Genomic DNA, 24,719 nt, shown 5'->3' with positions numbered 1-24,719 from the left:
AGAAAGTTCCTATTCACTTAGAGTTAAACTAATCTGTGGTAAGTCATCAGCAGTTGTTGCAAACGTTTTGAACCCAACATAAGAAGATGAACCGTAAATTGCTTAGTCAAATTCTATGGCGGTCAATTTAATGGGTCTGTTGTTAAATATATCAAACGATAATCAGCAAATTGAGGCTTAATTGGTGAAAAACAGAACTTTATTTATTCCGATTGTCCAGAATCTCCAGATGAAGTTAACCCGAATAATGAAACGGTGGCAAAAATAAAGTTCTGTTTTTAACCAGTTGTGCCTTATAGTTGATTATATTATTCCTTGTGGCAACCATAGTACAGTGCATCAAACGATATTTTCATTGTCGAATTGGTTTTAACAGCGGGCGTTGTCACACGTCACTTGCGTTACCATGGCAACATCTACGTCAGCCGTAGTTTTATCAGCCGAGTTATGAACGAAGTTCATAGGAGAAAACTCTGGACTAGGCTGCCAAAAGGAGCGGGCTTAGACAGTTTCCAGCATAGCAGTGTAACTTTTTGTACTCTCGCAATTATTATGTTTATGCGCAGATAGTGACGTGTTATTTTACTTAAGAGTGACATCATCAATTATGTCGAAGGAACTACAAACTGTGTTTGAAGCCTACTCAGCACAAGGCGTCGGCAATGTTAAGGGCAAAGCGGCTGGCTTAAACAATAAGAACTTTGTAAAAGTGAGTGTATGCAAACCCACGATTGTTTGCGCACAATTACATGTTCTTATCATGGAAAATTATAACAAAGATGTTCTTTTAGTTGTGCAAGGACCACATACTGTCCAGCGATGCTAACAAGGGGAAGAAGAAAATTACAACCACTGACGCCGATATCGACTTCTCAAAGCATGTGTATGTTCACGTCTGTTCATGTCATGATTTTCTTTGTCTAACACGATGTACACGACTATGTGTGAATGCAGGACCAAGGGCGCAAAGACCCTGACATTGCAGCAATTCGAGAATCTGTTGTTGGTTTGGGGCGAAAAGATTTATGGCGTTGGAAAAGAGAAGGAGATATTTTCCCTCGTCGTTGACAAGAAGCCAATGGCTAAAGGAGTTACGGTAAGTGACGTAAGATTCTTCTCCAGTATGACGTAAAAATGCAGCTATGTTATGTGAACTGTGGCGTCATATATTTTGTGCATCAAAGAAAACGTCAAAGACCGGGGGCGTTGAGAAAATGACCGACACTTCCGGTTATACCGGAAGTCACAAGCAGCGTTTCGGCGAAGACGGAAAAGGACTCGGTTTGTCCAATTTTGTTTTTGCTGCGTAATAATTTATTTTTACGACGTAACAATGTCTTATTCTCCAGGTGCGGCAGGTCGCGCGGATATAGCGGAAAACAGTGGATATGTCGGCAACTACAAAGGGCAGGGAACGTACGAAAAGAAAGCTGACAACTGAGACCACGTGCTACTTATTTTCAATGAAACATTAATTGCTTTTTGTGTGACGTAATAATGGTTGTAATAAGGTTATTGTTAAATAAAGCTTTTGCATGCTGTTTATATCAATAAGTTGTGATGATTATGGCTGAACAAAGATCTTGGTAATAACTGGGCAAATTGCCTCTGAATTTTTACGGCTTGTCCATTCAGCTGAAATTCTCGAAGTTGAAATGGTATCTTCATATTCTTGGTAATTTTGGCGGAAATCTCCTTCTGAGTAACATCTAAGTGGGTTGCAATGACAGGTGCTAAAACAAATTTTCAGACAAAAATATACGTCCTCTCATATTCCATATGAAGTGGAAATATCGCCAAACTACATTTCCCAAACTATTGGGCGAATGTTGAATGAGCGACAATCGGTCAGCCAAAGTCTTTCCCTTGTGAAATTAGAAGTTAAAGCTCATTATTTCAAAATACTTGAACTTGCAGTTAATTCCACAATCTTGACTTTAGATTAGAACCACAATTTACTGAAACAAAACAAATCTTTTAGCTCAGGGTTTCTCAAACTTTTTGTTCTGCGACCCCATTTTAAAATTCAAACTTGTTTGTGACCCCTCGATGGGTGGACAATGATATTTAAACAATAGACGACTCGTCACAAACCTCTATAGTGGTATTTTTGCCTATGGCGACGTCATAGAAATGCACCCAATCAATGAAAGTAACAGCAGTAAAATAACTACGTAATGGAAATAGTGAAGCGAATACATCAACAGAAAACAATTCGGTTTAAAGTTGAATTTGTTGAACAAACGCAAAAAGTTCACAACATGTGAGGTTTGAGAAACCCTGTTTCAGTATAAGTTAGTTAAGGGGGACATGCAGAAAGTCGGATCAAATTTGCTCATGGATCCGCTGTTCAACGATGGCAGATCAATTTTGAGCAGCCTACAGAAACACGGATCGGCTGATCCAAGATTGCGGGTAAATTTCGTGATGTTTTTTTCGCTGTAACGAATTGACACGAAATCATGACGTTATGTGATCAAATTTTGCGAGTCACTTGTGCACTGTTCTATGCCTGTGCGGTGAGATCTTCACTTCACTTATGGCAATATTCAGTCAATTAGTAATCAACTCTAAAGTAAATTGAAATGCGCCGACTGTTGTATCACCCTTGGGACTTTTATCTACTTGGCACTAACACCAGACATACCAAGAATGTTGATCGGATTGAGAGAGCACTTCTAATTTTATAATCTTCTATCAATCTTGAAGCCGTTGTTATGGTAAGTATTGGTCAAGTCAATATACTGCTGTTGTCGGATATTGCAATATTGTATTAATTCGATCGTATGTATAGAAATTACAGAAAAATTTGGATTTGGTTAGAATACGAGTGCAATATCAGATATTTTCCTGTCAACTCAGCGAAGAGTAACGTTGATGGAAACACCATACCATTATTAAAGCTTCTCTGGGAATGTTTCAGTCCAAGTCTGTCACTTTTCCGTCATAGATTTAATTGCATGTGATTTAGTCTATTTGTTGTAACATTACTCATCAATCATCATCTGTTCTTTTAGCCTAATTCATTAAAACAGAATTTTGGTTTGTTCAAAGGATTTTCACAAAAAGGTCACTCGTTTCCTATGAAAAGATGGCGTGTTTGTGTAACTGTGGTGGAGTGTACTTTTACTTTGCAGGATTTAAAATTGCTCATGCTGGTAATGAGTAGTTTAGTTTAGTTTGATCCGAGTTTTTGAATGTCACTCTATGCTGAAACTCTGAGACGCCATAGAAATCTAACAACTAAGATATTCTGTGAGAAGCTTGCCAACAAAAATCTGTGCGCCAGGTCATCTATTTCATTGCTGACGTAGGCAAGCAACAATAGTCAGAGTAAAATTGTTTGTACCATTAGCCTAAATTTATAGCCTACATATTACGTCTTGGTATTATATAGTCTTTGACCAGAGTGAGATGTAGCCTAAGCGGTAACAATATGAGTGGTCGGTCTACTCGGTCATTTGCTGCTGTGAAACTTAAAAATCAGTTGAATGCAGTCAGTAAACTAGAAGCGTTGTGTGCAGCGAAAATTTCCCAATTTTTTCAACAGATTTTTACTTGACATCATAATGAGGTGATTTTTGTATTCTTTAGTGAGGAAATTTGTTGTGAAAATTTCCGAGATAGCCTGGGCCATGAAAGTTGTTAAAATTTTGAAAACGAAATTCAGAAATTTAAAGTTTGAATAGGCCTACTTGTGGCTTCACATCCATGAATCGTTTAATGTTATAATTGCTGCAAATTGACTTTTCTTGGTTAATTGAAGGTTTTTACACGAGTTTTAAAATCATTAGGCAACAATGACAGATGATTTTGTCCTTGATTCCCCGAGGCACGACCAATCAACTTTCTCTGGTCGATTCCTTCATTTTCTCAACGTTATTGATCCAAGAACCTTGTTCACTTCTGACAAGGTCCTGCAGGAATACGTCGGACTTTTGGATCAATACAAGCAGGGAAATTTGCCACCAGGTGTCACCAGTGATGATTTGTGGAGAGCCCAGAAAGCCAAGCAAGCAATCCTTCATCCTGACACTGGCGATAAAATTCCGATGCCGTTCCGCATGGCCGGCTTCGTTCCTTTCGGCGCCCCTATTGTCGTTGGCTTACTCCTCCCCAATCAAACATTGCTTTCCACCACCTTCTGGCAATGGTTGAATCAGAGCCACAACGCGTGTGTGAACTACTGCAACCGCAACGCCTCTCAATCAACGACAACAAAAGACGTGCTGCTTGGTTACACGGGCGCTGTATCAAGTGCGGTTGGGATTGCTCTTGGCTTGAATATTTTCTTGAAGAAATCAACAAAGTTAAAACCCGTCACACGGAAGCTCGTGCAGCGTTTCATCCCGTTTCCCGCTGTGGCCGTAGCCAGCGTGTGTAATGTTGTGTTGATGAGACACAGCGAGCTGCAGACCGGTATCCAGGTCACCGACAAGAATGACAATGTTGTCGGGATTTCCAGGAAAGCTGCAAAGAAAGCTTTGATGGAGACGGCGGCGACAAGGGCCTTCCTCCCTGCTCCCATCCTCCTCATCCCTCCTGTGTTGATGTCTATGGTGGAGCGGACGAGCTTCCTTCGAAAGTATCCCAGGATGAACCTTCCTGCGCAGTTCATCTTTGCAACCGCATCGTTTGGTCTCGCTCTTCCTCTCGCCATCGCGCTCTTCCCACAGAAATCACAAATAAACTCAGACGACCTTGAAGAAGAACTGAGAGAGAAAACAGCGGAGAGAGTTTTGTTTTATAATAAAGGCCTTTGAACGACCTCGTGCATTGTGATGTCATCGGTAGTAATCGCTTACCTTTAAGTAATTCAACCACTTCATATTTTTGTTGCTTTCTTGTCCATCATTCTGTTGTGCTGATGTGGACCTGTAGTGTATTTTGTGTTTTATTCCATACTTTTAATTACGCTCATCGCAGTAACAATACTTTTTATGCAAGAAATTAATGTACTCATTTATCCCCTAGTGGCAGTTTTACTAATTTTTAGTCTTAGCTTTCAAAGTATTTCATCAATTAAAAATTTACACAAAAATCTTGTCAATATTTACACCGTGGTCGACTTTGTTCTCATATCACACTTTTTATGCTCACTGGAATAATTCAAGTTTGTGCAGATGAGTTTTTGCGCTTTTAGCTTCATAAATTTGTTTATCTCTCTATCATTATTCTACCGCAAGGATTGATAAAAATCTATAATTTCTGTTGCTCTGCTGCAATAAAGTTTCACGAATCTCGATGTGAAAATTATATTTCATTGTTTATTGTTCTCGACCCAATCATGGTAATTTCATTAAACTTATCACTTGCAATTATTTTTCAATTCATCTTGTTTTTTTCTTTTCAGCAAGATGTTGCAGGGGTATTCCCCCACTCAACAAGCGTTGCTAGGGACCCTGTTTACGTGGGGGCTGACCGGTGTTGGGTCGTCGTTAGTTTTTGTTTTTAAGTCGGGGCAGAGGAGAATCCTTGACGGAAGCCTTGGATTTGCTGCTGGGGTCATGCTTGCTGCCTCCTACTGGTCATTGCTCGCTCCAGCCATTGAGATGGCAGAGGAATCTGATGTCTATGGAAGTCATGCATACTTTCCTGCTGTGGTCGGCTTTACACTAGGGGCGATGTTTGTCTATTTTGCGGATATCCTTCTGCAGAAGTTCGGGGCTCCGGGCAATGTGGTGGCGACTTTGACGGGAAACCCCAAAGTGGAAAGTGACGACTCATTCCAACCAACTAGTGAAGTTGAGGTCGAATCGGGGTCAAAGGTCAAACGACGCAGAAAGGAATTCGCTGTTAATGGTGACCTCGTGACCTCGTCAAAGAAGGAAGTTGATCATAAATTACAGCAGAAAGTGTTGTCATGGAAACGGATTCTGCTGCTGATCATCGCGATCACGATCCACAACATTCCGGAAGGTTTGGCGGTTGGTGTCGGGTTTGCAGCAATTGGGAAATCAAAGTCAGCGACATTCGCCAACGCTCGCAACTTGGCCATCGGGATCGGATTGCAAAACTTCCCGGAGGGACTTGCTGTGAGCTTACCACTAAGGGGCGCTGGTCTCAGTGTGTGGACCAGCTTCTGGTATGGTCAGTTAAGTGGGATGGTTGAACCAATAGCTGGTATGCTTGGTGCAATGGCGGTGGGCGTGGTCGAACCAGTGCTGCCGTACTCACTCGCATTTGCGGCCGGTGCAATGGTGTACGTCGTGAACAATGACATCATACCGGAAGCGCAGGTTTGTGGGAACGGCAAGTTGGCCTCCATTATGTCCATTGTGGGCTTCGTCGTCATGATGATATTGGATGTTGGGTTGGGTTAACCCTAAACACCATCTATGGGTTCATGTAGTGAATAGTACATACCGGTGCATAGAGTTGACCTGGAAACTTCTTCAAATCTCCAGAAGTGCAATAATCAACATCCCACTGCTGCCAAAATTGTTTCTGTATTTCACAAACTTTACACATCGCTGGTGCAATTTAATTTATTTTTCAGAAATTTTTGCCAATTCTCACCGAGGCTAAATATTACACTTTTATGGAACAATCTGATTTAGTGTTGATTTAATTGCACTTTGCTTTACAAGGCGGCCAATTGTTGAAGATTTTTTTGTTTTATTTTGAGGTTGAAATCTTATTTGGAGCAATTTTACTTTCATATTGGTTTTGTTTCTTTATTTCCCAAAAGTTCTAGTTCTCTTTTTAATTCATTTAAATATTTAATAATTGTAGCAAGCCTTTAACTGTTTACTTAAAGATCCAAGAATCGTAGCTTGGTGTTATATGAATTATCCGACTGTTGTGTGCTCGGCTGATAACATTTTATTTATCTAGAAATATTACTTAACAAAGATGAGTTGTAATCATTTCCCACATAAACCTCCTCTTACTTGTAGATGTCTCCTTTAATCTGACTTGAAAATGTTGCTTTACTTAAAATCTCAAAAGGTATATTGAGCTGGTTTCCATGGAGACCGACGGCCGTTCCACGCTGAGTGAAATTAATTCCATCATTCACTGGTTCCGGAGCTGGTCGCCACGACAACGAGAGCAATTTATGGAGGAGCTGATCGAGAAAGCGCTTCCAAATAAGGTGCGACTTGTGTAACGTTTCAAACCTGGCTTTAAACGTGACCTAAGATTTCTATGTAGGTTGATGTGCTCGCTGGCGCCCTTGGTGGCATGAATATGCGTGATAGAGCGCCCTCTATTTTCCAATGCCAGCTTCGTCTGTTTCGGCAGTATTTCGACAAATGGACTCTCAATGAGAGAAATTTCATGGTTGAGCGGTTAGAGTCATGTGACCAACAGTTTGTTGAGGAATTCTATGACAGAGTTCGACGAAGCGCGAACGTGTCCTGATCTCTTCTATGATTTAACTCAACCTTGTTGGTTCGTGCCAGAACAAAGTCATCGAAATCTGACGCAAGGATTTGACTCCAAGATCAGTGGTTAGAGATGGAAACTAAGAGATATTCTATGCAAGTGATGACGGATGCATTGTTTGCAAACATTGATGAACAAATATGTTCACGCGAGTGATATTGTGAATCAACACCTTGCCGAGCAATAGTGGGCTCGCTAGGTGCACTTAGGCTGCTTCCTTGTGCTGCATCACATTCACGATATCGCATCTGTTGCCACAAGGAAAAGATCATATCGCGTTTATTACGGTAAAAAGCTATTTTTTTCTTTTCTGTAAACATTTGCACGTTGTGATGCAGAACTTATTTTCAATTGCAAGTTGTTATTATGACGTTTAACAAACACGTCTGACACTAGTGACACTTTTAAGCAGATTACAGGCTGATGCGGTACTGTAGTGAATCGTCATACCTCCAGTCGCTTTATTGGTACATAGATATCGTATATGCAAACAAGTTTTTCACATACGTTAGGGTTTGTACATATTTAGGTCGTATTTGAAAATTTCAAGTAATCCAATGGCAATGTCACACATGTTTATATATACGATGTCTATGTATTAGAACTACTTAATTTTTCATAGTTCGAACCGATTCAACATTGCACTACTTATTGTTTTGAGCCTAAAACTCTGGCTAATTATCTTGAGTTGTTGTTTCTTGTGATCTCTGCTACGTCACTGTTTTGTTTTTTTACACCAACTTTACCTAAAAATTACAATTCGTCACCAAGCGGTCAAAATTTCTTTGCAAGCTGCAAAGGGCGTTTAAACGAACCAGCGTGGGTCATCGTGGTAAATGATGATCGCAATCGCTCGTGGCTGTACATAATGCTGAACGTTATTATTTCTTGTCAAAATTAAAAACTTATTTCAAACGGATGTGACGGCTGCTAATGAGAAGTGATAACGGATGTTTGAGGTAATGACGTCACTGTCATCTGCAGAGGTGGCCCGCCGTTGAGGGGATGCGGCTTCCATAGCTCATGATATCAATGCATCATACTAGATGTCATCATACTATATATATGTCATACATATATACTAGAGCCATAATTCTCTTGGCGCAACCAGAGCATCTGCTTTGGCTTCTATTCGTGGTTGTTCCCCCCTCGGCTTAACTTCGTGAGCTTTGAAGCCATCAACATCCAATAAAGCAAAGATGAGTTTATTCCTTATTCGATGACTTGAGCAAGGCCACTAACAGCAACATTGATAGCCAGATTCAGTGGTAATGCGGATCACACCAGCCTGGTCATAGCGAGTCTTCAGCAACAAACAAATTTGTCCATTTAACTTGCCCCTGATATCTGTGAGCGCAATCTCTTTGAAGTTATTTTAATACTAGATTTAATTTCTTGATATTGCCTGGAATTGAAAAGATTTTCGCGGATTTGTGTCGTTAACTGTGTCGCCAACACCGCATTGTTCTGTTTCAAGTGATTCCACAATTTTGATAACTTATTTTCAAAGAACTTTTTATAAGGACGGCTTGTACAAACATTGCTTAAGTGGATCGCGCTGTTACGGATTAATCTTTCTTTATTACGTCAATTCTTACCTTTTCCAATTTTCCTCCAAATATCGACCAATAATAATGTGTCATTCTGCAATTTTTTTTGGATTATCTCATAACAAAGGTCACTTTTGTCCAAATCTCCTTGCGGTTGCCATGGTAACAAAAGTTGACTTAAGAAGTTTGCGATCACAATCTCTCATAAGTTCCGGCTTCGATTTAACACCGGAGTGCTTTAAAATCTCGACTTCGATTTTAAGAGTCGATCCTGTGTGGAAGTGTTTGACCATTGTTGGGTAACAATAACAGCTATGCTGTGGTTTTTATGACTAACAATTCGACGTTTTTAACTTTAGCGCTGTAACATCAGCTTTATGAGGTCATAGTCGGGATGTATCTGTTCAAAGTCATCACGTTTTGCTTCATTGGTGAGTAATCTGATTGATTGATTTATTTCAAAGCAATCAGGAAAAATGCTTGCAGGTAGTGTGACATCACAAAGCGATGTTGATGACGTCTTTTCATCGTGTGGAGGTGATATTCGGGTTCAAAGAGGTACTATTACGTCACCAGATTATCCAAGCAATTATGCAAACGACCTGACGTGCGATTGGTGGATATCATCGGAGCATGATGACGTCAGAGTTGAGGTTAGTGACTTGACCATGAACATTGCGGACTTGTTCAAGTGAGTGAGAGAGAAGTTTAAGTAACAACGCCTTTCCATCGTGATCGTTCTTCAACTACAAACCTAACATGAAGATTGTTTTTTAAATATTGCGTCATGAAATGCTTCTTGTGATGTAACAGTTGCGCCGTAGACTGAAGCTGCCCAACAGCGACCGTCACGTTACAACGAATAGTTTGAACTAGTCTTAAATTTTGGTCAATCATGAAAATGATTCGTCATAATTGTCCTGATCTTAAAACTAAACCAGCGACGTGGATTCGTTTGTATTCGAAGTGGGGAGGGAGGTAGAATGGAGGAAAGACTTTTCAAAAAATCTGATGCTTGTTTAAAAATTGTTTAAATCGGTCAAAGTTAGATTTATAAGGTTTTTAAGGAAATAAGATAAATTATTCTCTCTGTGACCTATTTGTGACGTCAAAATAAAAACTTCGTCGTGTCCTTGCAACAAACATGGACACGCAGCAAAATTAGAAGGAAATAAGTTGAAGTAGCGAGATTGAGCGGACGAGTTGTGTTCAAGCAACAGATGAATGGGAATTGCTTCAATGCTCTACATCAGTGGATGGGAAAGAAGTCCCCATCCCGGGCAAGAACCATGACTATAATGTTGACGGACCCGAGTTTGAAAAACGCACAATATAAATAAAACGTTATAAAACTTCTCTATGCAAATGCGAAGAACAAATCCTGAAAATTAATAAGTGCGAGACATTGTTCCTTTTGACATTGTTGCAGATTAGTCTATTCGATTTGTCTGTTTTGACATTGTTGTAGATCGCGCTATCGTCAAATATTTCTGGATGGATCGCGCTTTGCATTTATGCGAAATACCGCGATTAAGCGCATCCGCAAATTATCTCTCTGCGTTTTTAACTTAGATTTCTATCGACGTGATCGACATCGAAAACGCGAGAAATTGTCAATATGACTTCCTTTCTTTACGCTTCACTGATCAAGCGGAACAGAAATTTTGCAGCAACAGGGTTGACGGTAATCCGTACGTGGGCGCACTTCCCACCACCGTCTCCTTCAGCTCGGATGGCAGCGTCGGGGGCCGGGGATTCACCTTATCCTTTAAAGGTGGGTGCTTCACCCCACACCCATATGCTCATGATTATTACGTCATTCGCTGTATTTCAGTGCTCTCTCCTTGTTTGTCCGACCCCTGCCAAAATGGCGGTACATGCGATTATGACGCAACAGGATACAATTGTCAGTGTGCGCCTGGGTGGACCGGAGAGAATTGCGAGCAAGGTGATGGGATTTGTGACGTAATAATGCCAACATTAGCAAATGACGAAATATCTATTAATTACGCCACAGAAGTGAACGAGTGCTCCTCCAATCCCTGCTCACGTGGGGGAACGTGCTTCGATGACGTCAATTCATTTAGATGTCAGTGCGCAGTTGGACTTTCCGGGCCTACTTGTGACGTTATAACTGACAACTGTTTGATTCTGGAACCTTGCCAAAACAGTGGGGTTTGTTCGAACACAGAGGATGGATACCAGTGCGCATGCGCAGACGGGTTTACCGGCATGAACTGTACGCGAGGTACTCAGACATCTCTCATGCAATTGCACATACACATACAAACACATGTACAGATAGGTTACATACATGTACACATAGGCTACACACATGTACACATAGGCTACACACATGTACACATAGGCTACATACATGTACACATAGGCTACATACATGTACACATAGGCTACACACCGTGCACTTTTATCGGATTAAGGTTTGACTCATCACCAACGACCTTTCTTCCTTTATTTAGATGTCGATGAATGCTCATCGGCGCCTTGTTTAAATGGCGGGTCGTGTGATGACGTCATAAACGGATTCAGGTGCTTCTGTTTGTCTGGATATTTCGGAGACCAATGTGACGTCACAGGTGTGTATTGTGTGCAGAGGAAGGCAAATCGCGATTCTGACTGTGGAAATATTTTCAGAATCCACCACAGCGCCTCTAGACTCCCAAAATGATGTCGGAAGTGACGCAGCATGCTCTGAATACGAATGTTTTAACGGCGGAAGTTGCGTCACACTGACAAATGACGACCCCATTTGTGTTTGTCTCGATGATTATGAAGGTGGGAGATGCCAAAACTCGAGGAACGGTGAGTTATGACATCACGATATTTTGGTGATGTAATAATGTTATGCAAAAAGTTTAATTGCGTAACAAACTAGTATATTTTTCAGCTTCCACCTTTTACGTTCCCATGGTGATCAGTACTTCCGGGTTCTTTTTATGCCTTTTGCTATTAGCGGCCTTGATTTATTACGTCATAAAAAGATTGCAACAAAGCAAGGAAGAAGTCAAAAAAGGTTGCTTCATAATTTACAGTTTAGTGAAAAACGACAATATTTTGATTCGTTTGAATTTTTCCTCTGCAGATGCGCTGGAGCACCCTCAAGCAGCCAAACAGGCGTGGGATGGAAAATCCTTCTTCCACTTCCGGCATTTGCGGAAGAACAAAGTGATGTCTTTTTCACACAATCCTCGGTAAGAATTGGATGATTTGCGTCCACTAGAGGTCGTTGTTCGTTATATAACTCTTGTCAATTCTAGCTAGGTTGCTCCCCGGTGGTAACATCGTGACGTCATCCACAAACTATTGTGACGTCACCCTTACACACAAAAGGCAATCATTCAACAAGCACCGTATAATTGACAAGTGTGACGAAAGAAAGGTAGATGGTTGTGCGCCAGAAGCTCTTTTTGGGAACTCTGCCAATGTAAAGAAAATATATGGAAGCTCTGGCCTGACCCGAGAAAACGCTTTTGTATTTTGAATATTTTGTGGGAAACGCTTTTCATTTCCAGTCGTTCAAGACTCAGGGTTTCAGAAATACATTTGGTGCTAAGCTACCACGCCTCAGTGACGTCATAATACGTGGATTCCTACTTTCCAGAATATCGTCCATCGATGACATTGAAGTATTTTGGGTCGGTGACGTAAGACTTGATGACGTTTGAGGTGACATAGGATGTCCAAAAACTGCTTGATAGTTGTTGTACATGTCGTTTGTTTGCGTCATAATAAAAGGTGATTGTTTCGCAAAATAAAATGTTTCCGGTTTTGGCGGTCCAACCCTCCTCATTTCCATTGACTCTGGATTCGATTCGAAAGCGAATGGGCGCGTTTGTGGGTTGGCGGGGGAAAAATTAGAAGGGGGCTCAGCTGGCCCCGGGTCTCTCTGATTTTCAACCCTCCCTTTCGCTTTGCTTAGCTTCGATCTTCGCGCCGTTTTTCGCTTCCTATTCGCTTGTGACGTCAATTTCGCAGGTGGGATTGGTCTTGTATGGGTAGATTGGGACTTTCCCTCCGGTATGACGTTAAGATTTCTTCTTATTGGGGGCAGCTTGGCTTGATGGGTCAGAGGGGTCAGCTTTGGGTGAAGGGGAAGCACCGGACTAGTGGGCCCGGGTACAGTTGGGGGTGTCGGTGAAAATATATCACGTGGTTTGTCTGTCTTTTTCCGCTTCTTGTCGCGGTTTTTCTTCGACTGTTTTACGTTATGCATTGTGACATCATTAAACACGTCACTTTCTGAATATTCCCGGTTGGCGTCACCGTGAAACCTTTCCTGGCGAGGATCACCGAAATAGCTGTCGGGTTGTTGAAATAATTGAGGATTATGATGAAATATATGTCGCGAATCGAACGCTTTTGATGACGATAGTGACGTCATATTGCCGAGTAGTGCGTGTTTGGATGACGCGTTACTTCCAATGATATCATCAGGGGAAATCCCGCTATCGCTTGAAAGTGGTTTGGCGGGAACATGGGGTTGACCGGGCTTGGCTGCAATAAAACATTAATCTGTGACCCTAATCTCATTATGACAACATTATGACGCACATGGATGGCATGGCGTACTTGTCTTGATGACAAAATGGTCGCGATGCGATGATGTCTCAAATAAGAAGGGAAATACAACAAACGATGAAACGTAACAAAGACGTAATATGATTAACTTATTTTACATATGATTCATGATAAAAACACTTATGACGTCAAAAATGATTGTCATAAAAATAATGATGATGACGATGCAATGATGATGATGATGATGATGATGACGTCAGGTACCTTGAACTAATTGACCAACGTCGTGAATCTGTCGCGATTTTGTTGTTGTTTTCAAGTAATATAAAAGTGAGCTAATAATGCCTGTCAGTGACGTCACAGCAGCAAGGGTTGCAATGACAGCGGTGGGAATGAAATTTTCATGAGAAGTTTCTGTAAAAAATTTGATGATTGAATTCATTGTTTGATTGAATTGATTGTTTAATAATAGAATTAAAGTTGGTTATGGCGACTAAATTATTCAAATTATTACCAATCTGGTCAGTTGGTGTTTCAGTTTGGTTGGCAGTAAGCCTGGTGTCGTTGTGGGTTGGTGTGGTTGGATCTTGCAACTCGTATTCGGGTTCTGTACCATTAGCTGGTGAACCGTCCTCATCTGGTGCTTCGATGGTGCTTGTTTGCGCTGGTGTCGTCAGCTCTACATCTGGTTGAAAAGGTGATGTCGTATCTGGTTCTTCTGATGACAACCCTGGTGCTTCCTGCTTGTCTTCCGGTTCGCTATTCTCCTCTTCTGGTTGTGGATCATTTTCATCTGGTTGTGGATCATTTTCATCTGGTTGATCTGGTTCGGAGGCGGTTGGTTCTTCTGTTGGTTCCGCCACAGCTAAAAGAGATGGTTGATTCGTTAGTCATGGTTTATGGTGGGATGTTTGGTTGAGATCACAAAAGCACGTGGCAGCTTACGAATGGTGCAGTTGCGGCCAGTGTACTTGGGATGGCAGACGCAGGTATAAAAGCCCAGATGGTCGTCACACACTCCGTAGTTCTCACACGGATTCGGGTCGCACTCGTCAATTTCTAAACAAAGTAAAATTTAGGATTCACAATGGAGCGATTGTTCGTTAGGTGGCGCACCTGTGTCGCAGTCCCACCCGGTCCATCCTTCAGTGCAGATGCAGACGAAAGCGTTCAGCTTATCTTCACACGTACCCCCGTTCTTGCATGGTTCCGCTCTGCACTCGTCGTAATCTATCGGTGTGTGAATATAACGTCACAGTTTGTTTGCAGTTAACCGCAAGATGGAACTGTACTGACCAATCGCGCAAGTCTCCCCGATGTAGCCTTCAACGCACTGGCACGACCACTTGTTGACGCCGTCTATGCACGTGGCGCCATTCTCACATGGATTCGAACCACAGTCATCGACATCTTAAAATCGAGGTTGTAATGTTTCTGCTTAGAGTGACTCAGGCTTTGAGGCTTTTAACAGCATATTTAATATGTAAGTGAAAAGAGAACACGCATATATATAAGATAATCTGGAATGAATACGTAACGGCATGTTCGGGCATTGACAAGCAAGCTGAGGCATTTTGGGTAGAAATTAACCACAATTGGCGCTATTTACAGTTAGCAAACAACCTTCTTAATACATCTGTTACAGAGGTGAGATATGCACTTGTATATTAAGATGATGTAACAATGGCACTCACTGTTTTGGCAATAATCCCCCTCGAAGCCGTCCTTGCACATGCAGTAGATCTCGTTTTCGTCCACTTGGAGGCACTCGCCCTCGTTCAAGCAGGGTTCCTCCTCGCAGGACACGATCGGAGGGACGGTAGTTGCTATGGTAACCGGAGGAGTTGTGGACGGGGGTGTGGTAGGAGGTTCTCCGGGGATAACTAGCAATGATGTCATTAAAACATAAAGCTGTGGAGTCACTGAAACTAGAAGACAAATTTTAAAAACCTTCGTATCTTAGGGAGATCCCCCGCAGTTGCACCGAGTCGTCCGAGCCGAGCCTGAGCACGAGGCGCCCTCTTACGGATAGTTGACCGTTGTTGCCGACGTCACTGAGTTTGTCTCCACAAAACCTGCAAAAAGTGCGGGGATGAGTTGGGAGTCGAGCGCAGATGGATGTGATTGGAGGAGTGGAGAAGAAGCTCACCTCTTGCTCTCTCCCATCGCCCTCATCTCGAGGAAGTCAAACTCGCAGCTCTCCCCCGGCTCAACGTTAAAGTCCTCGAACACAACCTGCACTCTGTCGTATTCCTCCGCCTACGCAAATATTTCGTCATGTGTGACGTCATTACTAATTTACCGACCTCGCCTGACCTCTATGGTCCAAGTGCAGTCGAAGTTGGACGGATATGTTTCCGGGTAACCCTGGCTCTTTATGACGCCACTTCCTTTTAACACTGAGCCACATTCTTGACCAAAGCCAGCATCTGTGATGTCACATTAGTTTTATAAAGCGCCTTGATATAATATAACTTCATATATGCTATAACTTTATAATAAGATTGTGAAAATAGCCTCGATAATTCCAGTTTAACAGCAACATGGAACTGAACCTCACCAAGTTTCGCAGCCAGAAGAAGCAGAACAACCAATATTTCTTCCATTGTCAGCTCTACTGTTACTTCTCGTCGCCGTGCTTTGAAACTAAAAATTTATCGATCGCATCCACTTGAACAATCACAAACCGCGTAATACTTACTTTATTTGTGATGTCATAATTGCACTTATGGTCGAGGCTTTATTTAGAAGCCAATAATTGATTCGATGTAACCAGAATTACGAAATAATAATAATGTCTCAATTATGATTGTTGCGTCATCAAAAAGCGTATCCAGAGAATCAGAATTGGAGGACAAAGTTTATTTTCGCTTAACGATGACGTCACAACAATGTTTGGTGAAGCGTGAAATGGTAATCGCCGCCTGGTGGCGCAAGGCTGTGCGTAAGGGAACGTCCCAATTCGTAAAACTTTGTTTTGAAGACAACGGTCACTAAACATTTAATTTCGCCAAAAATTTAAAAGTAGAAACAATTCAAGAACGAGGGAATACTGAATTCCACTACATCGCTATAATTAGCAACCGGGGGAAAAGGGTAACTCTTTTCTTATGTTTATTACAACTTCAATAAAATTCGTCAATATTTTTTTGGAAACTAAATTTTTACCCACTAACCATAACTCCTTGACTATCCTTAAAATAAGAAATCTTTTTTATCCGATCTCCGTTTTAAACTTTTTTTGCGTAGGCCTAGCTTATGAGATACTGACGAATATAGCAAACATTTAATCAACGATCGCATAAGAGCGATTAGACGATTAGTAAAACCTTCGCACCGAACTATATTCCTGATCAACACCGAAGTAACCAACCGCGATGGATTCGGGAGCTGCAGAGTTGCCGCTAGCTAGCGCTAGTTCAGCAGGTTCAGACCCAAAATGATGTTGAACGCAACTTTCAGGAAAAATTTGTCCTTACACGTGTTTATGGAACAAAAGTTCATCATAAACAACAGCAGGTTACTGCAAAGCTGAGCTTACAAGTACATTGTGATCCAAGATATTGAAAATAATTGTTTTATAGAAATTACTGTTAGCAAGACACCAGTTGAAAGGCGATCTTACTCGATCCTATAGTTCCCTCGCATCTCGCTTGATGCGAGCTTCCTTCTTCCTCGACTTTAAACCGAATTTTGGATCCACCGGTCGTCTTTGGTTTGGCTGAACCTTTGCACAATGGTAATTGGGCTGTGATTGCGTCACAATGGTAATTGGACAGTCCAACATGGCCGCACATTTCGAGAAGTCTCAGCCAGACCATGAAATGCTGAGCTATTTTATAAAACTACAAACAACTGCAATGGAACTTTATCGATCGGTATGCCAAAAGAATACTTTCAATTAGAGATATAACCTATTGAGTATTGACACGTGCTGTGTCGGATGCGACTTCAAGTCAGGTCGCTAGTAATCTGTTCGAGGAGGATTTTACCAACGATAAAAGACTCCGAGGAACAATTATTCAGAATAACGCAAGCTCTACCGTGCTTCTGCTAACACGGGCCCTTCCAAAGTTTCACAATAATGGTTGGTAATGGCAGGGTGTTACAATCCGGCCCTCGATGAGGTTATGCACGGCTTGTGCCCCATGTAACCACATCGATCTATCTTACACTTTTTAAAATCTGCTGGTATTCACCGATAGTCGACAAGTCAATGAATAATCTGATTCTTTGACTATAATTAACCGCCTCCTGGGGTCTTTCGCAAATATGGTCCTCCTGATGTATGTCTCGCACACCAAGACGACACGCAACGTAGTAATTGTTGCTGGGTTTTAGATGGAATTGAGTAACAGCTAGGCCTATATTTTACGGTTATAAACGTGCTGGTTCTATTGAAACAGTCTCTTATCTATCGGTCATGAAATCTTCTGCAGCCAGAATCTTAGTATTACTGCATGCATTAAATTTGACAAAGTTTTTCCATATAACTTAAATGTTCATTTTATTGACCTCGTAATGTACTCAAATTTTACTAAAGACAAGAACACCATCACGATATACGAGCTTTAACACCAGATTGCAGACTATAAAGGGCTAATTTACTACAACACCGCATTTGTGAACATTGACTTGCACTTCAATTATGTGCAGCTCATCTCAGGCTGCTGCTAATGCAACCTATTTAATTAAAAGCAGGTGTACTTCAACAACTGGGTATTTTGAGGTGGAAAATGCAGCATACCAAAACTCGGAAAGATTTTGCGGGCCGCACCGAATCTACCCGCAGACCACATGTGGCCCACGTCACCACGTGCCAAAGGTTTGGAGCGCCCTGAATTAGAGCATGAAAAACACGTCATCATGAAATGAACGCAAAGGCGATAAAAGGAACGCGGCATAAGGGCAAGTCGCATCGAATAATTTGCAAGTTGATGAAGATTGTCAATGATCACAGGGAAGGTTGGGACATTATTACCACAAACCACTGTGACAGTTACGTCACGAGTATAGAGTTGTTTTGGAAATGCTGAAATTTTATTTTGGGATCTTGCAATTGAATTGTTGACCGGACTTGAATTCTCCTTAATGAAGTTCAGATAAATTACCTCGCTTGAACTGGTGTGCCAGATATATACCAATGTAATGTTTACAATCTTTCCTTTTTACGTTATCGATTTCACTTTTACCATTGCGCAATTTAACATCGAGTAAGCTGTGCCTGAAGATGGAAGCTTTTGTGTCTGATAATAAACAAAATGGGAACCTTATCATTTAGTAATTTGTATAGACAGAATTAAGCAACTAACAGCATAGTCACGCCGTTTGAGAAATGAGAACTCATATCATCGAAGCAGAAATAAAACAAGTTATCAACCATCAATCGTCCTCGCTCATATTGTAACAATAACCGCCAGTGTACGCGGTCCTGATGACAGATATGTTTATTGTGTAATACTTCACACAAGTAATACAACAACGAACTAATGTTTGTCATATCTTCAATGATTTGTCGACTTGATAGCGGAGTTGCTCAAGCGCTGGCCTTGCAATAATGCGACTCGTGGTCAGTGTTCCATACGGTTCCACGACATATGGCCGCGGGAAAGTGGCCGCGAACAAACTCACCGGGGTCAACTGAACGTGACGTAAATTGACCGCAGACAAACTGACTGTGACATAAACTGGCCGGCGATCAAATTAACCGTCGATAAATTGGCCGGCGATCAAATTAACCGACGACAAATTGGCCGTCAAAAGGTCAAAATTCTAATTCACTATCTAGTCACTATCCAGTATGTGTATTGCAGTCAAGGTTGCCACTCGTAGAGTTTTTTGGCCCCTTGTACGGTGACCCATATTCATAGATTTCTTATTGTTACATACATTTTCCCAGTCTAGACGAGTTGTTTGATGAGATTATGAAACAATGCGTTGTAGCCTATCTCATGTTGTAACAATGGACTTATTGCAATAACAATGGACACTTTAGTTAAGTAAATTGTCAGATTGAAGCTGTACGTCAGGACTCCCCTAGTTTTAAGTCTTGGTTATGGTTATGCTAATAATTGTAAATTGCAAAAAGAGTTGGAGAAGCCCAGCAGGTGGAGACTGATACCAAATGCACATCCAACAAGTTTTTTGGTTGATTTTGAAATGTCTGCAATAAATGCAATTCGGATGGTGTTTGACTATGATGACCTCACAGTAAGTGGTTGCTTTTTTCATTTAAATCAAAATGTCAGGAAGCACATGCAGCAAATCGGACTTCAAAGAAGGTATCAAAATGATCAAGAATTTGCACTACTGCTGCGTCACATACCGGCTTTGGCATTTGTTCCAATACAGCATCTGATTGAGGCTTTTGAAACATTAGAGGAATTTTTGCCTGATGAAATGCTTCCGCTTCTCGACTACTTTGAGCGTACTTACATCGGGCGTCGCTTTCGAACTCAGCTCCGAAGAGACCCGCCATATTCACATGACTTCTGGAACGTCCATGTTCGGGTGTTAAATGGCGAAGCCAGAACCAACAACAAAGTTGAAGGTCACCACAGTCTAATAAACAGGATGTTATCAATGCAACACCCAACCATTTGGAAATTTATAGAAGCTTTAAGGAAATTGCAGAACATAAACAAAAACAAGATTGAGGCGCTCTGTGCCCAAGGGCCTCCTGCCAAAAGGAGAAAATACAAGGATCTGGATGCGCGACTTCAAACCATCGTTGAAGATTTTGCAAACCGTGACATATTAGATTTTCTCAGAGGCATCGCCCACAACCTACAATTTGCGCAATAAACTTCCTTGTTTGTCAAATAACAGCTTGTGTAAATTTTAGTGCCCATATTATGTAGTGTCATATGTGTTTTGCAGTGAACGTCTTTTAATGTTGTTACTCGTATTTCTCGTATTTCCGGAAATATTTCTGTTTATTTCAATAAACGTTTCAATGTGTATTGAAATAAAAAACAATTTTGTTAAAAACAAAGGAAATAGTTACAAACAAATATTTACTTTACATATCATATACTACCGAGTTTAAAATTTTGACCTTTTGACGGCCAATTTGTCGCCGGTTAATTTGATCGCCGGCCAATTTATCGACGGTTAATTTGATCGCCGGCCAGTTTATGTCACAGTCAGTTTGTCTGCGGTCAATTTACGTCACGTTCAGTTGACCCCGGTGAGTTTGTTCGCGGCCACTTTCCCGCGGCCATATGTCGTGCTCCCGTTCCATACAACGTGGCGCTATACCATACAATCAATGATGTTATTTTTTGTCAAAAGCGCGGTGGGGACGAAAAATCAAGCCAATTGTGATTAACCCGCACCAATGAAATTGTAATGGCACAACGTTAACGAAACTTGCTAAAGTTCAGTGCTTAGTTCGGTAATCGGGGCTCCAGTGATCATGCAAAAGACTGCAATTAGTCCGCAGAACAGGCTATATTTTTCGAGGCGGGGAAGTGATCCATTTATGACTCGCAAGCCAGGCGTGAAATTCAGAAGCCTGGGTCGAGATTACAGAGGTCATGGTTCGTATAAAATGAAGTCTGGGTCGAGATTATAGAGGTCATGGTTCGTATAAATTGAAGTCTGGGTCGAGATTACAGAGGTCATGGGTTCTGTAGGTTGAAGCCTGGGTCGAGATTGGAAAGGTCATGACTAGTATATAATGAAGCCTGGGTCGAGATTACAGCAGTCATGGCTCGTATGAATCGAAGCCTGGGTCGAGATTACAGAGGTCATGGGTTCTGTAGGTTGAAGCCTGGGTCGAGATTGGAAAGGTCATGACTAGTATATAATGAAGCCTGGGTCGAGATTACAGCAGTCATGGCTCGTATGAATCGAAGCCTGGGTCGAGATTACAGAGGTCATGGGTTCTGTAGGTTGAAGCCTGGGTCGAGATTGGAAAGGTCATGACTAGTATATAATGAAGCCTGGGTCGAGATTACAGCAGTCATGGCTCGTATGAATCGAAGCCTGGGTCGAGATTACAGAGGTCATGGGTTCTGTAGATTGAAGCCTGGGTCGACATTGGAAGGGTCATGGCTCGTATAAAATGAAGCCTGGGTCGACATTACAGAAGTCATGGGTTAGGCTATGTAGCCTACGACTGGAAAGGTCACAGCTTTTTTTACTGAAGGTTTGATCGACAATAAAGAGGTCATGCCTAAAAGGCTGGTTTGAAATGAAATAGATCATGTTTTTTAATTAAATCCTGTATCACTAAGTTTGCGTTGTGCAGTAAATTATCATACATTACCTATATTACGGAAATTAAGCCCCACAAATTACACACGAAGTTAAATTGAGTGCCACAGGAATGTTGAGTTATGCAAAACCACAAATTCATTATAAATGCAAGTACTTGATAAAATTATTGTTGAACTACTTATTTGTGGTGTTTCTGATAAAATGCCTGCTACCAATTACTTTTTTTCTCCTCACATGTTAATTACACCATTGTCTTAGTTGTACTTTACAGGTATATAGTGATTTGCTTAGTAAGCTATTGAAGGACATAAAAATGGAGTGGTTTGACCATACATTATTACTGCATGTTAGGATTTTTGATGCAGACCATTTCACGTTGCTCCTAGGATTGTGAAATCATTCACGTGACCCACGTTCAATTGGGAAGACTCCTGACTGCATGAGTTAAAGAAAACACATTTACAGATGAACGTCTTTGTAGTGAGGAAATTGTTTAAAAGTACTTTCTTCAACACCTTCCTTTCCGCTGATATGCTTCAATTTAATAAATCATTTACAGTGAATGCTTGCCTGACTTATTTTTGTACCACAAACAGGTTAAGAACTGGAAAGAATTTTATTACATGAATTAAATTGTGCAATGTTTGCAAAGGAACTGTTGGTTTTCTGCCGGTTCAGCGGAGCAGGATTCGTGGATCCATCGGCAGCATTGATCACATGCATACTGAAAGATAAATAGGCAAAACAGTTTGATATTGCTGTAATAGAAGCCTTAATGTTATGACATTACATTGAACAACTTCAGGCGAAAACTATTTACCCATGCAGTGCTCCGTGATGTTGTTTTCGAACAATGAACACAAAATTCGTCTAGGTTCTCTACTCTCTTCATCTTAAAACAAAACATGAAGTGAAATAATATTATTTTTCATTGAATTAATGGGACCCCAAATAAATTAAGCATGGACTTACCACAATGTCTAAGTAGCATATTTCCAATTGCAATGCGTATTGCATTACAATCTGTGGAAGCCTCTCTAAATTCTTGAAATTCATTTTTCATGTATTGCTGGGCAGCTTACATAAACATAACGTAGAAGTAGCTTTCAGTGGATAGGCAGTTTCAAGTTTACAATATTTTGTCACATATAATCCACAAAAATGTTTTATCTCCCACATATGTCCACAGTCTAAATCTGCTCTGAATTGTAAAGTGCACATTAGCACTCAACTAGTAAAAGCCATGCTCTTCTTTTACAATTATTATGCAATTATTAACTACCAAGTGGCTGCATTGTTAGAGCTCTGTGCTAGCAACAGTGCTGCCCATGTCCGATACCTACTATAATGAAAATTCCTTTGTTAACTCGCCTTGTTTTATCTTAATTATTTCTCACTGCAATAACTTATAGTCAAATGTAACAAGATATGAGTTAGGGGGTTTAGGTTTATCTTGTATTCATGATTGAACACTTACCATGATAGAGAGGGGCCCACAACTGTGGGTATCTTGTTGTATATTGTGGCTGTATATTTCCACTTTTGCATCTTCGTAAGATGCATTCAGTTGATGCAATTTCATGTTGTAAAACTTCTGGAAGGATCTATTTAGAATTGAAATATATCAGTACAGTATAAATACTTGTAAAGTACCGAACCCGAAATTTAAGCTCATGTGAGCCCGAGTGATAGGCGTGATAATATTACAAACATTGAAATTTATTTGTGAAAGCACAAATGTCCTTATTGACTCACTGTTGGCTACATTAAAATCCTATATGTCCACGGTATACCACCTGCATATTTCTTAATAGTAATAAAACTTCTTTGTCAATCACTGGCGAATTTCATGCACCGTTCCATGACAGATTACAAGCCAATTTTTAATCACAGCTTCAGCTTACGTTAAATTAGTTGTAATGGTTGGAGCGATGGTATTTTCCCTCCCAAGTGGATCATATATGAAAACCTCGGCGTTAGCAACATCAATTGCCTGCAAATAATGTAATGGTAGCTGCATGGTGATAGTCGTCAGGCAGATAGCTAGTGTTACGAAAAATCTTAATACATTGAATTTGAATCTCACCAAAAACACCCAGTGTGCACTGTGCCCCAGTATTTATGATAGTTACAATTGGTTTCATGAAACGTGCAGTTACCTAAAAACAAACTCCATAAACAACATGTCAAAGTAAAAAGGAGCAAATTATGGCTTTAACATACCCAGTCGCTATTTCTGCGGGTAAATCTTCTTTTGTGAAACCATAAAGTACCATATTGTGATGAAACAGTATTCCAATCCTTATTCTTTGAAAGAAGTTTTCAAACCACATGTGAATTCAAACGTGAAATACATACAATTTCAAAGTAAACCAATAACAACAGTATGGCGGTAGAATACCTTATATATGTTTTACAGTACAGCACATTAACTACACTAATTCAAATACAACATGTCAGTTGTGCTGCTAAAATCAAGTTTAAAGTATATTGTTTTTGCTCAATTTTACTTTATTTGTAAGCTGTGAACAGGAATACGGTAGTCAATGAAAACATTATGTCAGTATGCAACTTTGGGACCACATACCAGTATGTACCGGTAGCCTACTATAAGCTACAACCTATAATATTCGTTTCAGATTGCCTTATAATAAATTTCGCCTCATACAGGCCTAGCCTAACTTTCAATGCAATCAAAACCCATGGCTTAAAATATTTCAATAGGCCTACACACTGACACAGTAATTTCTTTAACATTAATCAGCGTCCGCAGTCTGCCAGTCCTAAAAAAAAAACAGCAAAAGAGCTCGACTAACCCTCCTGCCTTCTGATTCAACATATTTAACTTCAGACTCCAGGTCTCAATTGTATTCGAATTCACCATTTTCTTATATCGACCCAGGCTTCATTTTACAGCACCCATGACCTCTGTAATATCGACCCAGGCTTCAATCTACAGAACCCATGACCTCTGTAATGTCGACCCAGGCTTCAATCTATACGAGCCATGACCCTTCC

At 40.8% G+C, this 24,719-nt stretch overlaps 7 protein-coding genes across 12 annotated transcripts; 5 read left to right on the top strand and 2 right to left on the bottom strand.

Annotated features, from left to right (window-relative positions):
• The first annotated feature begins 502 nt into the window (after nt 1–502).
• On the top strand, nt 503–1,554 carry LOC143453263 (tubulin polymerization-promoting protein family member 2-like). The gene is made up of 5 exons (XM_076954530.1): nt 503–709; nt 792–883; nt 955–1,096; nt 1,185–1,281; nt 1,350–1,554. Exons 1-5 carry the CDS (start codon nt 608–610, stop codon nt 1,439–1,441), a joined length of 525 nt encoding a protein of 174 aa, XP_076810645.1. The 5' UTR covers nt 503–607; the 3' UTR covers nt 1,442–1,554.
• Nucleotides 1,555–3,343: 1,789 nt separating this feature from the next.
• Nucleotides 3,344–5,352, top strand: LOC143453260 (sideroflexin-5-like). Its single transcript, XM_076954527.1, has one exon. It carries the CDS (start codon nt 3,801–3,803, stop codon nt 4,761–4,763), a length of 963 nt encoding a protein of 320 aa, XP_076810642.1. The 5' UTR covers nt 3,344–3,800; the 3' UTR covers nt 4,764–5,352.
• LOC143453259 (zinc transporter ZIP11-like) lies at nt 5,352–6,900 on the top strand. Its single transcript, XM_076954525.1, has one exon. It carries the CDS (start codon nt 5,358–5,360, stop codon nt 6,321–6,323), a length of 966 nt encoding a protein of 321 aa, XP_076810640.1. The 5' UTR covers nt 5,352–5,357; the 3' UTR covers nt 6,324–6,900.
• A 61-nt stretch (nt 6,901–6,961) lies between these two features.
• LOC143453264 (uncharacterized protein C14orf119-like) lies at nt 6,962–8,261 on the top strand. Its single transcript, XM_076954531.1, has 2 exons — nt 6,962–7,096; nt 7,156–8,261. The coding sequence occupies exons 1-2, from the start codon at nt 6,971–6,973 to the stop codon at nt 7,363–7,365; spliced, it is 336 nt and encodes a 111-aa protein (XP_076810646.1). The 5' UTR covers nt 6,962–6,970; the 3' UTR covers nt 7,366–8,261.
• Nucleotides 8,262–9,233: 972 nt separating this feature from the next.
• Nucleotides 9,234–12,528, top strand: LOC143453257 (uncharacterized). Of its 3 annotated transcripts, XM_076954523.1 has the most exons (10): nt 9,234–9,370; nt 9,426–9,592; nt 10,512–10,713; nt 10,774–10,887; nt 10,957–11,187; nt 11,420–11,536; nt 11,595–11,762; nt 11,848–11,973; nt 12,043–12,151; nt 12,218–12,528. In XM_076954523.1, exons 1-10 carry the CDS (start codon nt 9,334–9,336, stop codon nt 12,219–12,221), a joined length of 1,275 nt encoding a protein of 424 aa, XP_076810638.1. In that variant the 5' UTR covers nt 9,234–9,333; the 3' UTR covers nt 12,222–12,528. The 3 variants fall into 3 exon arrangements, with proteins under 3 accessions (XP_076810638.1, XP_076810636.1, XP_076810637.1); XM_076954521.1 differs by having other exon boundaries at nt 10,512–10,887; XM_076954522.1 differs by having other exon boundaries at nt 9,246–9,592; nt 10,512–10,887.
• On the bottom strand, nt 12,484–16,102 carry LOC143451699 (uncharacterized). The gene is made up of 11 exons (XM_076952414.1): nt 16,039–16,102; nt 15,795–15,907; nt 15,628–15,737; nt 15,429–15,553; nt 15,173–15,361; nt 14,775–14,888; nt 14,595–14,708; nt 14,424–14,537; nt 13,993–14,343; nt 13,743–13,892; nt 12,484–13,454 (listed from the first exon to the last, which is right to left on the bottom strand). Exons 1-11 carry the CDS (start codon nt 16,082–16,084, stop codon nt 12,484–12,486), a joined length of 2,397 nt encoding a protein of 798 aa, XP_076808529.1. The 5' UTR covers nt 16,085–16,102.
• A 6,203-nt stretch (nt 16,103–22,305) lies between these two features.
• Nucleotides 22,306–24,176, bottom strand: LOC143452446 (uncharacterized). 4 transcript variants are annotated; one of them, XM_076953427.1, is made up of 7 exons: nt 23,925–24,176; nt 23,788–23,860; nt 23,606–23,694; nt 23,179–23,305; nt 22,674–22,778; nt 22,522–22,593; nt 22,306–22,425 (listed from the first exon to the last, which is right to left on the bottom strand). In XM_076953427.1, the coding sequence occupies exons 5-7, from the start codon at nt 22,755–22,757 to the stop codon at nt 22,330–22,332; spliced, it is 252 nt and encodes an 83-aa protein (XP_076809542.1). In that variant the 5' UTR covers nt 22,758–22,778; nt 23,179–23,305; nt 23,606–23,694; nt 23,788–23,860; nt 23,925–24,176; the 3' UTR covers nt 22,306–22,329. The 4 variants fall into 4 exon arrangements, with proteins under 4 accessions (XP_076809542.1, XP_076809539.1, XP_076809540.1 ...); XM_076953424.1 differs by having other exon boundaries at nt 22,674–22,902; nt 23,606–23,860; XM_076953425.1 differs by having other exon boundaries at nt 22,522–22,587; nt 22,674–22,902; nt 23,606–23,860.
• Between the last annotated feature and the right edge of the window lie 543 nt (nt 24,177–24,719).

The sequence above is a fragment of the Clavelina lepadiformis genome, chromosome 4 (genome assembly GCF_947623445.1).
Source record: "Clavelina lepadiformis chromosome 4, kaClaLepa1.1, whole genome shotgun sequence".
Taxonomy (NCBI): Eukaryota; Metazoa; Chordata; class Ascidiacea; order Aplousobranchia; family Clavelinidae; genus Clavelina; species Clavelina lepadiformis.
This window is presented reverse-complemented; position numbering and strand designations above follow the sequence as displayed.

What these genes read in the sequence shown, in the direction of transcription:
- LOC143453260 (XM_076954527.1), top strand. Translation starts at nt 3,801, where the DNA reads ATGACAGATGATTTTGTCCTTGATTCCCCGAGGCACGACCAATCAACT.
- LOC143451699 (XM_076952414.1), bottom strand. Translation starts at nt 16,084, where the DNA reads ATGGAAGAAATATTGGTTGTTCTGCTTCTTCTGGCTGCGAAACTTG. An exon ending in GATCTCCCTAAGATACGAAG is followed by an intron (nt 15,362 to 15,428) that starts GTTTTTAAAATT and finishes CATCATTGCTAG; the next exon opens with TTATCCCCGGAGAACCTCCT. An exon ending in CGGGGAGACTTGCGCGATTG is followed by an intron (nt 14,709 to 14,774) that starts GTCAGTACAGTT and finishes ACACACCGATAG; the next exon opens with ATTACGACGAGTGCAGAGCG.
- LOC143452446 (XM_076953424.1), bottom strand. Translation starts at nt 23,721, where the DNA reads ATGCAGCTACCATTACATTATTTGCAGGCAATTGATGTTGCTAACGCC. An exon ending in ACCATTACAACTAATTTAAC is followed by an intron (nt 23,306 to 23,605) that starts GTAAGCTGAAGC and finishes AATTCTAAATAG; the next exon opens with ATCCTTCCAGAAGTTTTACA. An exon ending in GTGGGCCCCTCTCTATCATG is followed by an intron (nt 22,903 to 23,178) that starts GTAAGTGTTCAA and finishes TTTACAATTCAG; the next exon opens with AGCAGATTTAGACTGTGGAC.
- LOC143453264 (XM_076954531.1), top strand. Translation starts at nt 6,971, where the DNA reads ATGGAGACCGACGGCCGTTCCACGCTGAGTGAAATTAATTCCATCATT. An exon ending in AGAAAGCGCTTCCAAATAAG is followed by an intron (nt 7,097 to 7,155) that starts GTGCGACTTGTG and finishes ATTTCTATGTAG; the next exon opens with GTTGATGTGCTCGCTGGCGC.
- LOC143453257 (XM_076954521.1), top strand. Translation starts at nt 9,334, where the DNA reads ATGTATCTGTTCAAAGTCATCACGTTTTGCTTCATTG. An exon ending in CATCACGTTTTGCTTCATTG is followed by an intron (nt 9,371 to 9,425) that starts GTGAGTAATCTG and finishes AAATGCTTGCAG; the next exon opens with GTAGTGTGACATCACAAAGC. An exon ending in ATGCCAAAACTCGAGGAACG is followed by an intron (nt 11,763 to 11,847) that starts GTGAGTTATGAC and finishes TATATTTTTCAG; the next exon opens with CTTCCACCTTTTACGTTCCC.
- LOC143453263 (XM_076954530.1), top strand. Translation starts at nt 608, where the DNA reads ATGTCGAAGGAACTACAAACTGTGTTTGAAGCCTACTCAGCACAAGGC. An exon ending in CAATGGCTAAAGGAGTTACG is followed by an intron (nt 1,097 to 1,184) that starts GTAAGTGACGTA and finishes TGTGCATCAAAG; the next exon opens with AAAACGTCAAAGACCGGGGG. An exon ending in CGAAGACGGAAAAGGACTCG is followed by an intron (nt 1,282 to 1,349) that starts GTTTGTCCAATT and finishes CTTATTCTCCAG; the next exon opens with GTGCGGCAGGTCGCGCGGAT.
- LOC143453259 (XM_076954525.1), top strand. Translation starts at nt 5,358, where the DNA reads ATGTTGCAGGGGTATTCCCCCACTCAACAAGCGTTGCTAGGGACCCTG.